The 12,827-nt window shown below is 46.7% G+C and overlaps 1 protein-coding gene across 1 annotated transcript in view; it reads left to right on the top strand.

The window, feature by feature from the left end:
• Marchf4 (membrane associated ring-CH-type finger 4) overlaps positions 1-10,001 on the top strand; it is a 117,151-nt gene extending 107,150 nt beyond the window's left edge. The window contains 1 exon segment of the mRNA NM_001427784.2: positions 8,067-10,001. Within this exon segment, the coding sequence (NP_001414713.1) occupies positions 8,067-8,434 (368 nt within the window). The 3' untranslated portion in view covers positions 8,435-10,001.
• Positions 10,002-12,827: the final 2,826 nt, after the last annotated feature.

Below are 12,827 nucleotides of genomic sequence, written 5' to 3'. Positions count from 1 at the left end.
AAGTTCAAGGCCAATCTGGTCTACAGAGTAAGTTCCAGGACAACCAGGGCTACACAGACAAACCCTGGGGTAAAACGGGGGTAAAATGAAAAGTGAAATACAACTTGTGGTGCGTTCTGTGCAGTAGAGGGCAGGGTAAGGACTGTGTGTCGGCAGTGCTTCTCATCATGTCCCTCCATGAGCAGCGTCAGAATCACCCGAGGCTGCTTTGAGATGCAGGTTCTCAGGCCTGGCCCCAGACCTACTGACCTAGGCTTTCCAAGGATAGAGCCGGGAATCTGTGAGTTACTGAGCTCCCTGAAGATTCGGATATACACCTAGGTCTGAAAAGCACTATTTTAGAGTTGCCAACAGCCTTTATGTTGTTTAAGCCAGGCCTGTAGCAAAAGATGAGGGTGTGGAGGTGACTTCTGGGTCACTGGGGCCATAAGAGGTTTTCCTATAGACTTCTTGATCAACTTGGTTTGAGTTGTGATTGGGCACATGGTAGAAAGCAGTATTGTGACTGTGTCAGAGTCTCAGAGACACAGAGTGGCACGCGGAAAAGACAGCGTCAGATTAAGGTTGTGTCTCTCTCACAAGAAAAACCCAGTGGTCAAAATGCACCAAGGGGCGGTTGGGATTCCTTTTTAGAGAACTCCTTGCTGTTGCTATGGTTATAGGGTTATAGCTGAAGTGGGACTGCCTGTTCGTGGTGGCCAGCCTTTTCCCTCCTCATAGTCTAAGCAAAAGGCCATTTCAGCTGAAGATAAAGATAAAGGGAGAGCGACGACAAGAGAGGTGTCTAACAACGTGGAGAACCTAAAGCCCTGAGAGAGAGAGAAGCCCCAAAGCTGGTGAAGTGTCTACTCTTCTGAAATTGGATTTATCACAAATGCAGCCAAGATTTGAGTACATTGCAAATAATTGCTCAGTGGCTGTTAAATTGCATAGAAAATCCCAGGAAAGGACTCAGTTAAAATTTACTACATTCTTTCCTTCCATCCTTCCCATTCTCCCTCCCTCTCTCCCTCCTTCTATTTTATTTTTCCTTTCTGGTTTGTTTTTGAGACAAGATCTCATAAAACCCCGGGCTGGCTTCAAACTCTCTGTATAGCCAATGATGCCTCTCCAGCCACACGATAGGATTACAGGCTTGTGTCACCACACTAGTTCATGCAGTACTGGGAATTAAATGCAGGGCCTGGCAAACACTGGCAAGCATTCTACCAACAGAGCTGCATCCTCACCCCATCTTCCTCCCATCACTCAGGCTCTTCACCGTTAGCCCTCTTTGCTCACCGGAGTCCAAGTTCCTTCCCAGTTCACAGCCATTTCCTACCCCTCATTCTTCTTTGCCACCATGTTGGCATCCGCCCAGCAGATGAGCCCAAACTCACCTTCCTTGGTTTTAAAGAATTCCTCCATGCAATGAATCAGTAAGTCATTCCTGAAGCAGAAGGCTGAGGGGAGTGAATGCAAATGGGTAGTTTGTGTTTTTCCAACTTTTTCCAAATAAGTGTTATCTAGAAAAGCAGGTGCACTCCTCCCCACCTCAGCCACCTATTCATTAAAATGGTTTAATTACTGCCTGAACACTAGACAGGCAATTAAAAGGCAGTATTCAAACCAAAAATTTAAGGCACCCTCTTCAATCAGAGTAAAACTGTCTGATCGTGAAGCTAATTAAAAATGGAGTGTAGATTCCAGCCAGAAAAGTTTGGGACCTCAAAAGCCCCCAGTTCTCTGTACCCAGGCCCAAGTTCCTCCTTAGTAAGTCTCTGTGCTGTTCCCAGTGCAGCATTGGCTGTGGAGACTCCGTCAGAGCCTGTAGTCTGGAGAAAGGCACACAGCACCATATGCAAACAAGGCATGCTGGAGAAACAGATGAATAAATGACTTCAGCTCCATCAGTGCATACTTATACAGTTAAGGGTAAACAAAAGTAATGGGAGTTAGCACCCTTGGGGGCCGAGGGGAAGGGAAGCCCCTTTGTCCAGCACCCATCACACCGAGTAACGCTAAACTACTGGGACAATTTAGATGTTAGCGTTTCCTCCCAGAGAGATGGTGTTTACCCAGGGCTAGGAAACAATGTGTCTTTCAGTGAACCCTTGAAGATACATAGAGAGAAATGCAATCTCAGGAGCTGCTGGATACTGGAAGAAGTGGCAGTGGGTGACAGCTCTTTTCTCCCAGAGTCTGCATTTGCCTTTCAGGCTCCACTTCCTCACCTGTGGAGGCACAATGCTCTGGGATCCCATCTGGTAGATCCTGAGAGGGGAAGGATCAGGGTGGAAAGTCTGAGAGCTAAGTGACCTCAGGTGCATGAGTGCAGAAGAGAATCTCTGGGAGGCAGCTTCAGTGAGACAGCTCATTTTCATGGAGGGGGGAGGCAAAGGCTATTTAAACATTTTGGGGTGAGTGTACATCATTAGCAGAGGGTCAGGGTGCTGAGATGCCTCATTAGCATGAGGAGGGGCTTGCTGGACTTGACTTTATAAGGAGAAAGGAGGTTTAATCTGGCTTACATGTCATCCTGCAGTGGGGGCAGAGGTGGGGGCAGAGGTGGGGGCACAGGGCTATGTACACCCAACATGCAGGCCCAGGGCAGGGCAGTAACGATCCTACCCCTGCCAATCTCAGGATGAGATTTCCAGAGTTTGGACATGCCTCAACCCTACTCTTGCTCCAGGCCTGTTCCCCACAGCTCCCTGTTTCCCTATCCCCGCAGGCACTAAAGCAGAAAAGCTCAAAGGTGTTCCTATTCCAGACTTGTGCTGTGCTGAGGAGCCTAGGGTGACCTCAGTCCATGAGCTAACTCTTGCCCTGAGGTTTCCATAGCTACAGGACAAGTCCTACTGTCATCTCCACTGTCACAGGTTCAGAATCCGACCGCTTCATTCTTTAGACAATCATTCTCTTCTTGTTTGGCTTATTCCTTCCGCTGGACTCTCCATGGTGACCTGTGGACAACAGGTCAACATTAGTGACTTCTCTGGTTGCTTCTTTCATCAGAGCGGCTGGACTCTAAGATACTGCATCCCTGTATCTGTCTCTACGGTGGCTGTGCATCCCTTCTCAGGCTGTGGGCCAAGAGGTAGTGTCCACAGACACTCCCTGTCTGCTGCTACATCCATGCCGCCTTTGCTCCTCTGTCTTTCAGAAGCCTCTGTCCTTTCAAGTGCATCCCTCTCTCTTTACCACCTTTCTCCTCAGTGTTTCTGGCTGCTGGCCGGCCTTGCTGACCTCTCAGGCCTATCTGCAGATCACTCACACATACCCTCCACCATTTCCACACTCAGCATCTTCACACATCAGTATATCACCTTCTTGGAGGTATCTTGGACATGTATGTGGTTTGTGGCTTGTGGTTTGCTCTCTCTCTCTCTCTCTCTCTCTCTCTCTCTCACTCTCTCTCTCTCTCCTCTGCCCTCTCCTCTCCCTCTCCCTCTCTCTCTCTCCCTCTCTCGTGTGTGCGTGTATTATTTATTTTTTCCTTTTATTGAAATTGGATTTTTTTCCTCACATAATGTATTCTGATTACCATTTCCCCTCCCTCTACTCCTTCAAGTTCCTCCCCATGTCCCCTCTTATCTCAATATACCCACTTTCTGTCTCTCATTAGAAAACAAACAGGCTTCTAAGGAATAATACTAAAATGTAATGAAAAAAATATAATAAGATAAAACAAAAATATCACATCGGAGATGGACAAACAGAAGGAAAGTAACCCAAGAGAAGACATGAGAATCAGAGACCCACTCGTTCACACATTTAGGAATCCTATAAAAACACTAAATTGGAAGCCATAATACAATGGATCAAAACCTGTGGGTCATAACCCCTTTAGTGGTCCAAGGACCCTTTCACAGGGGTCACCTAAGACCATGTGAAAAACACATATATTTATATAACTATTCAGAACAGCGCAAAATTACAGTTATGAAGTAGCAACAAAAATAGTTTTATCACTGGGGTCACCGCAACACAAGGAACTGTATTAAAGGGTCACAGCACTAGGAAGGTTGAAAAGCACCGCCGTAATATATACACAGAGGACCTGGTGCAGCCCTGTGCATTGTGCATCCTGTGCGTGCTGATTCCAGGTCTGTGAGTTGATATGAGCATCAGTCCTGTTGGTTCAGGGGGCCTTGTTTTCTTGGTGTCCTTCATCCCCTCTGGCTCTTACACTCCACTTCCTCTTCCACGGGGTTCCCTAAGCCCTGGAGGGAGGGATTTGACGGAGATAAACCATCTAGGGCTGAGAGTTCCAAGGTCTCTCGCTCTCTGCATGAGGTCTGGCTGTGCATCTTTGTAATCATTCCCACCTGCTTTCAGATGAAGCCTCTCTGATGATGACTGAGATGGGAACTGATTTATCTGGCTTTCTGGGTCTGAGATAGCTCACTCTGCATGATTTTCTTCTAGTGTTTTGTTTTCTAGTATACATGCACTGCACACTTATATTGACTTTTTTTTATCTTTTTCTTACAAGTGACTTCTCTTTTTGTTTTATTTTGTTTACTAATTATCTATTAAGGCATTCCATTAATTAAATCTTATAGCATCTTATGAACTGTATTTCAGGACAGGAAAGGGGATACTAAAATATACGTGGGGGTTATATATAAGAGCATTCACTAAACTGTTTGGTTTGAAAGCATGAAGACCCTGAGTGGGTCCTGGGACTCCAAACATAGGTCATGCATGGCAAGTACTTTACTCATGGAGTCATGTCCCCAGCCATGGTGAGAAACTTCTTGCTATACCATTATACAGCAAAACATAGGACATAGAAAACCCTCGGTCAAGGCTCTTTGTAAGTCATGTGATCTGTTCAAGAGGAGTGAGTTCTCATGGCCTAAGCACTGTGTAAAGGACCCAGTTTTCAATACTAACTCATGGGTAACATCTGAGTGCTAAAGAAGATGCACTTAAACAACAATACCATCTAAGAAGATGCACTTAAACACCTCTACTCCCTAAAATTCCGTCACCATCTGTCTTAGTTAGTTTTAGTTAGGGTTTCTATTGCTGCAACAAAATGCCATGACCAAAAAGTAAGTTGGGAATGAAAGGTTTATTCTGCTTATACTTCTGTACCACTGTTCATCACCGAAGGAAGTCACGGCAGCAACTCAAGCAGGACAGGAACCTGGAGGTAGGAGCTGATGCAGAGGCCATGGAGGGGTGCTACTTACTGACTTACTTCTCATGGCTTGTTCAGCCTGCTTTCTTATAGAACCCACCAGCCCAGGGACGACATCACCTACTATGGACTGGGCCCTTCCCCATTGATCACTAATTCAGAAGATACCTTACAGTTGGATCTCATGGAGGCACTTACTCAACTAAGTCTCCTTCCTCTCTGAGGACTCTAGCTGTGTCAAGTTGACACAGAACCAGCCAGTATGTCATCTTAAGACCTCAGCTTTATGTATCTCATTGCCGTGTAGCCTACCAGTCGAATGTTTAGCAGACATCTTAAATTGACCATAACTAACACGTGACTGCTAATACTGCAGTAAGTAGAAGAATGGCCCCCAGAGACACACAGGGCCTCATCCTGAAACTGTTAACCTTTTGCGATGGGACTTTGCAAATATGGTTAATTTGAGCATCTTGAAGTGAGGAAATTATTTTGAGTTATTTGGGCGGTCCGTCCATGTAAACACAAGAGTTCTTGTTAAGAAAGAATCAAAGAAAAGAATCTGATGACAGATTAGTACATGTGACAACAGAAGAAAGAGGGTAGAGTGATGTGACAAAGAGGGAGAGACAATGGTCATTTCTAGAAGTCGAAAAAGGTAAGGAAATGTTCTCCCTCCAAGGCTTCAGGAAGTGTAGGCCCTAATGATGGCTGCACTTTGGCCTGGTAAGACCACCCCCAGAACTGTAAGAGAGCATATTTCTACCACTGCAGGCTACCTATTGCCCTCTGGATGTTTATTCTGGCAGCCATAGTGAACTAATAGTCACCATCACCATGCAGAGCCACAGGACAACCCTGGAACCATCTACATCTCAACAAATGGCACCCTCATCATCTAGCTATGGCACCAGAACCTTCATAGTTGTACAGATGTTTCTTGTGCCCACAGTGCACTTGTCTGCCAACCTGTCGGCTCCACCTGCAACATACATCATGCCTCCAAGACATCTCACTCACTGTACTGCCCTGTCCCAAGCACTGGGTCACCACAACTTCCGGCTTCAATTACTGCATTACTTCCTGCTTAATTTTAGAATAATTATATACTTGTCCCTTCTAGAGCACCAGTGAATTTTCTTAAGAGCAAATCTTTCAATGCCATTCCTCCTTCTAAATCTCCTCAGGAGCTTCCCATTATACTGGATAAAATGCAAGGCATGATCATAACAGGGGCTCTACCCATCCCGTCCACTACTTGCCACATCTACACGGCTTGCACCTCAGTTTCAACCTTGGTCATTCCATTCCCACCAACTGGCACATGCACTTGCATTTCCCACCAGGAACATGTGCTCTCTCCAAATCTTTGCATGCAACTCTCCTTCTCATTTCAGCTTCTACTTAAACTTGCCTCTTCCTATGAAACTTGCCTCTCTTCCCTCTTGCCAAAACAAGATCCCAAATGCTGTAGGGTGGTGGGCTGTGAAAGGTACCCTGATTCCTGGTTGAGATAGGTAGAATTCCCGGGGACCCTTAAAGCGACAGCAGGAGTATTCCCAGTCTCCCAGGAGATCAGGCCCCTCACATAGTTACAGCCCCCACAACCCCGTAGAGAGGTTTGAGACAGATCAGTCACATAGGACAATGCCCCAAACTCCTCCACAGGTGAGGACGTGACCACAGGTCACATAGGCTCAAGCAGATCAGTCACATAGAAGCAGGACCACGCCCCCAAATATGTAGATGAGGTATTCCCAAGCTCTCAGGCCAAACCAATAGAAAGTACCCACTGCCAGACCCTGACCTGTCCTGAAACTGTATTTAAGAATCCTACCCAGAAGGATTAAAGGGGTGCAGGAATCATTCCATCATCTGAGAGCTTCTGTCATAAGAGCTGTAACACCGCCACTTGGGGAAGAGATCTGCTTTCCTGAAATTGCAGCCAGAAGCTCCCCTGGTTACCAGCTGGTCAGTCCTCTGCTGCCTCAGCCCAGCTGTAAACAGAGGCTGGGCAGCACCAGCAGCAGAGGCAGCAGAATCCGTTCCCCTCCCTACCCAAGTTCTCTCCCCTTCTCCTGAACCCGCACACCTAACCAGACCAGAGATCTCTGTGGAAAGCCTCCAGCACAGAAGAACCCCACAAAATGCCTGAACCTAAGGGTTAATTAATCCTACTTTATTGTCTTCCTAGTATATGCCCACACAGGAAAGGGATCTGGTTGGTTTATTTGCACCTTGTATATGCCTCTTCACTTAAACATAAGCTCTCTGAGGGCAGAACTTCCTGTCTCAGACATTGCAGGATCCTAAGTGCTTTGCACACAGTAGGCCTACAATTGATATCCATTTGCCTTGTTGCCAGATGTGGTTTGTTTCCAATGGCTCCCACCGGATTTGGCCAACATAACTGCAGGAATGCTCAGCCTGCCACACGGGTTTGTATTTGGTAACATTAGCTATGCAAAGAGCTAGAGTGGAGTTTCAGTCGTCATTCAGCAGGACCAGGATGACCACAGGATCTCATTTCTGCTGCCTTTTAAAAGTGCATGATTCATTCAACAACTGCTAAGCACAGGGCATCATGAATATGTAATACAAGGAAGGAAAAAAATATTTATATTATGACGTAATTGAAGAATTTGAATTGTGCCAAGCCAAGAAGGGGACAGGATGGAGCGGAAGTAAGCCAAAACATTTCATACAGAGCCTGTCTATTTTGTGACCTTCTCCCTTCTGGTGACTCATGGAGTCTGGGAATCTAGAGGTGCTCTGGGGTCATGTGGCTCAGAGCTGGAAGACAGATTTAAAATAAAAGCAACACAGTGAGACCCCGGCTTCCCCAGTGTCCGTGTCTGTGTAAGTTAAGGAGGTGGTGGCATTCTCCCATGGGCGTTGTCTTCTTTGCTTAGCCTCTGTTTTCTCTTCCTGCTAGGCCTCATCATCCATGAAGGGCCCTCCGTATACCGCATCTTTAAACGCTGGCAGGCTGTAAACCAGCAGTGGAAAGTGCTGAACTATGACAAGACAAAAGACTTAGAGGATCAAAAATCAGGAGGCAGGACAAACCTACAGACTTCCTCATCTGCCCAAGCCAGCATGCCCTCCACGGAAGAGGAGGCAGCCAGCCCGCCTGCCCGTGAAGAAGGCCCCCCGAGGGCTGCCAGCCACCCCTCAGGCCCTGTGTCCCAACACCACTGTGCTTACACCATCCTACACATCCTGAGTCACTTGAGACCACATGACCAGCGGAGCACCCAGGGCAGCAGCCGAGAGCTCGTCATGAGAGTCACCACAGTGTGAAAGGAGGCCTGGAGGGAAAGTTGAGACCACACACACCCCAGGAAAGAGTCTGGGCCAGGAGGGGCCCAGGGAACAGGAATGGGAGGCAAGAATCCAGCAGTGGGTGTTGGGCCTCAAGGGGAGCTGTGGGCTGTGGGGAGACTGCCTGAGAGAGAGTGCTGTTGTTTTCATAGCAAGGGAAAACCAACAGAAACTTCACAACAATGGGTGGGATGAATGGAATCTGCCCTAAGAAAACAACCCCTTCCAGAGAGCCACAAGTAGCAAGACACCCAGAAAGGGGTGGGCAGAAAATGGTGGCTGGTACCTGAGGTACCTGCTGTGCCTATGGGTGTTAAGGGCAGCAAAAAGAGAAAGCAATGGCCACCTAGGGAAGAGCTTTTGTAATTTGCATCTCTCTTTCTCTTTCAGCCTTGGGTTTATTCCTCCCTGGGTGCTGCTTCCTAATACTGGGTACCAGACACATACAGAGAGAGAGAGAGAGAGAGAGAGAGAGAGAGAGAGAGAGAGAGAGAGAGAGAGAGAGAGAGAGAGAGACTGGGACCTTGTAGGCTGGTGGCCCTACCATGTTTGTTGGGGGCCTCTACACTCTGCAAAATTCCAGTGACTCAGATGGCTTTACCAATCCCTAGGAGATGGTTCGGGAAGGGAGTTGTTGGTATGCCTGGCCAGAGAGATGGGGCTGGGTCCCCCAGAAAGAACTTTCCTAGGTGTAACTACAAGTGTCATGTGAACTCAAAGAAGGCTGAGGTTTAGAGATGGTAATCTTTCTGTTTCCTTGTTTATTTTATGGTGATTTGGCTCAAAGATGTTTACAGGATGGGGGACTCACACACATGCATGTGGGCGTGGAGGGAGGCACAGACTTCTCGTGAGTATCTCAAGCACACTTCTGCTGCTGTGCCGTCAGCCTTCAAAGCTGCGAGGCCAAGGATGATTTTTACCCACTGCTCAACTCCATCCATAACCAGGATAACACAGTGCCATGTTCTTTTGGCCTTGGCATTCTCACAGGGCAGGCAGATACACATACACACATGTATGTGCGCACGCACGCACGCATGTGTGAGCGCACACCTGCAAAAACACACACACAGACACACAGACACACACACACACACACACACACACACGTACACACACACCACATGCACCTGGGTCTGCTGCAGTGTGGGGTGACACTGGCCTGTCTATCTCAAGGAAGGCATGAACATCTAAGTATTCCTTGCTGCTTGGTACCAGTCTCCTCCCTAAAGAGGCGATTTGCCTAGTGCTCTGGGCTATGTACTCCTGGTCCTCCTTGTGCAACCAGACACACCAAGGAGCCAATCAGGGAGGACACTGTCTTAGGAGCCCACCTGTGTGTTCCAAGAACCTGCCAGGGAAGACCACTGGGTGGTCACCTGCAGAGTTTCTTACTGTCATTGCACAATGGACATGTCATCCTTGGGTATTAAATGGACACTGTCAAGTACTTTTTTAAACTAGTTTTTAGGGTTTTTTAAAAACTCTCTGTTGTTTGTAATATTCTCTTAAAAGCTTGGAAATAAAATTTCTTTCCCTAGCACTTGTGTCCCTTTCCTGAGTTTTCTTCCTCTCTCCTTTTCCTCCAGTGAGAACCAACTTTTCTTTCTCTGTTCTGTATGTTTCCTTAGCAAAAGTTCAAAGCATTTTTACTTCGTCTTTGAGAGTACAGAGGCTAGGACAGACAGGTATGCTGCCATCAACATGCATCCATGTGTGTATGGATTCAAAGCTACACATGATGCATGTATGTACGTGGTATATGTGTATGTGTGTGACTGCATCAAAACAATAGATGCTTGGCTTTTTTTCTTCTTCTTCTTAACAAATGGATTCCATCAGGCCAAAGCAGGAACTACTCTCAACCCCTTCCCAGGATACAGCCCAAGACTCCTAGAAATGTTAGTGCTAGAATGACCTCTAGTGAGCTCCACCCATTGGGTCAATTTCAAAGAATTGAGAGAATCTGAGGAGAGAGGTGTAAGTCCAGGTTTCTTTGAATATTTTCCTTTGAGGGTCAGAGAACAGCACCCAAATCAGGGGACCCAGAGAAAGCTTGGACAGGTCTCAAGTAACAAAGATTGCTTCTCCTTTCACCCTGACCTGTCCCTCCCTCTTTATGATTGACAGACAGTCAGTATCATAGTTGGGACATGCATCGTGCACTATTAGTAATTGGATGCGTACCTGCTAGCAGGAGGTCCCTGGCTGGGGGAATACTTTGCAAAGATTACTTTCCAAAGAATCTTACAATCCAGAGGCCTAGAAAACACACACTGAACAATTTAAAAATAGACAACACCCAAAACTACAAAAGGGCTGGAGGGGCTGCATCTCGGTTGGTAGGTGCCTAGGTACCCAAACCCTGGGATCAATCCCCAGTGCTACATCAACCAGGCATAGCACCACATGCTTGCCCATGCACTCAGGAAAGAGAGGCGGGAGGATGGGGAGGTGAAACTACGTAGTGAGTTCAAGGCCCACTTGGGATACAAGAAACACTAAAAGCAACAAACAAAAATTATAAACAAATAGAATAAGGGTTTGGGTTCTCAGTGTGGTCTAGAACAGGTCATTTAACTGAAACATTTGTGGAAACTCTTTGTTGTGTGAATTATCTTCTTTCAAAATAGTGTTCAAATGTAGTGGACCCGCACGTCATCGGAGCTCTGGTGACTGCGTGCTTTAGTTATTGAGGGTCTTAAGAGTCATCATTCTGAATGTGTTGTACTAAAAGGATGCAATTGGTGAGACATTCTCGTGGAAGGCCGGACTTTATGGTGTCCTGATGCGACAAGGTTTGACCTGTCATGTTGATTGTTATGTACTTAGAGCCTACAGCGGGGTCTGGCACACTGTGATGTTGAGTAAACTCATCTGAATAAATACGACACTGCTGGGGGAGCATAGGTACCCACTCCTTCAGTACCTGGGTGGTACGTCCCCTCTTCTTTCAACAGACACTCGGCCCGTCAGGCCAATCAGCAGGTAGAAAGGGAAAGTCAGATCTGACTTTGCCAAAAAGGATGGTAAATTCCTTGTGCCTCAGGGTGTGGACATTAAGGTACCAAGAATGGGACAAGACACCATCTAACATTCAAAGTTCTTACCATACACAGGGCAGCGAATTAAATGTTTGACATACATCCATCAGTTTTACAGCAACTTGATCAAGTAGATGTCATTGTTATCCCCGTCCTACAATGCAGGCACTGAGGCACAGAGAAGTAACCTGCTCAAAGCTGATATCCCACCCAGGGAGTTTCTGACTGAAGCTGTAACTACGCCATTGTGCTTCCTCCAGTCAGCAGCACTGTAAGAGAAACCTACACCAGTGGATGCCGAGCAGCCTCCATGGTAGACTGCTGTAAGGGAAAATTTGCAGGCTGTGGAAATTGAGGCTAAATAAAAATAGACTTTTCCTCTCTTCTAGGAGGGATAATGCAGAGTTTATTTGAAAAATTCAGTTCCTGGTGTTATCTAGCTAATATCACTGTTGAATGAGAACTTGTACATATTAAAGAACTGCTTATATCTGGGAACTGGCGATAGATATGGTTAAAACATGCTTTTATGAGCAAATGGCTGGATTTTATGAAGGTTCTGAAAAAAATTACCTATCTGGATCTGGATTTTGATTTTGGTTCCCAGTGTCCTCGGTGTTGGTCTCAGCCTGGTCTCTGCTCCTCCGGCTAGTGAGGAAAGAGTGTAACCTGACACACAGCTCCAAGGCACAGAACACGGCCAGGGGTCTGTAATCCTAAGGGATTCTGTCTCCAAAGAAGGGACCATGTGTCGTTGTATCTATTAAACTAGGAAGTCATATGCTCAGAATCTGTGTCAACAACAGTGCTCTCTCTCAATGGAGAGATAATAGAAGTAGCTAGGCGCACAGTGTTTCCCCGTTGACAACTCCTTAAGTACTCTAGTTGCCCAAATCAGTCACAACAGTTGGGAATTCTCGGATCTCCGTGTCTCAGGTGAGGAAAGGGAGGTGTGGAGAGGTTTGTCGTGGTACCTACAGTCATGCAACTAACTACATGGCAGAGCTGGAATTTACACCTCAGCCATTTGATACCTTACACTGGGATATGAACAGCATGCTATACTGTCTCTTGGAGAAGTGGGAAGGCATATAGATGTCCCAGTGTAAGAGGCCATGGAGGAAAATGAACGAGCTCTTCAGCAGCTGGATGCATCCAGATGCCATTCACACATAATTCCTTCAGCATCAGCTCAGATCCATTCCACACTCTGCATCCCTCGTCCCGTGGAAAGGCTGACACCTTCACTGGGCTGTCTATCATCCAACCCTAAATAATTTCCCAGACGCCTCTGACTCCAAATCCAGGACCCCATAAGATCAGGT

The sequence above is a fragment of the Rattus norvegicus genome, chromosome 9 (assembly GCF_021556685.1).
Source record: "Rattus norvegicus strain SHRSP/BbbUtx chromosome 9, alternate assembly SHRSP_T2T, whole genome shotgun sequence".
In the NCBI taxonomy this organism is placed as follows: domain Eukaryota; kingdom Metazoa; phylum Chordata; class Mammalia; order Rodentia; family Muridae; genus Rattus; species Rattus norvegicus.
Note: the sequence above shows the minus strand (reverse complement) of the source record. Positions and strands in the feature narration are given on the sequence as shown.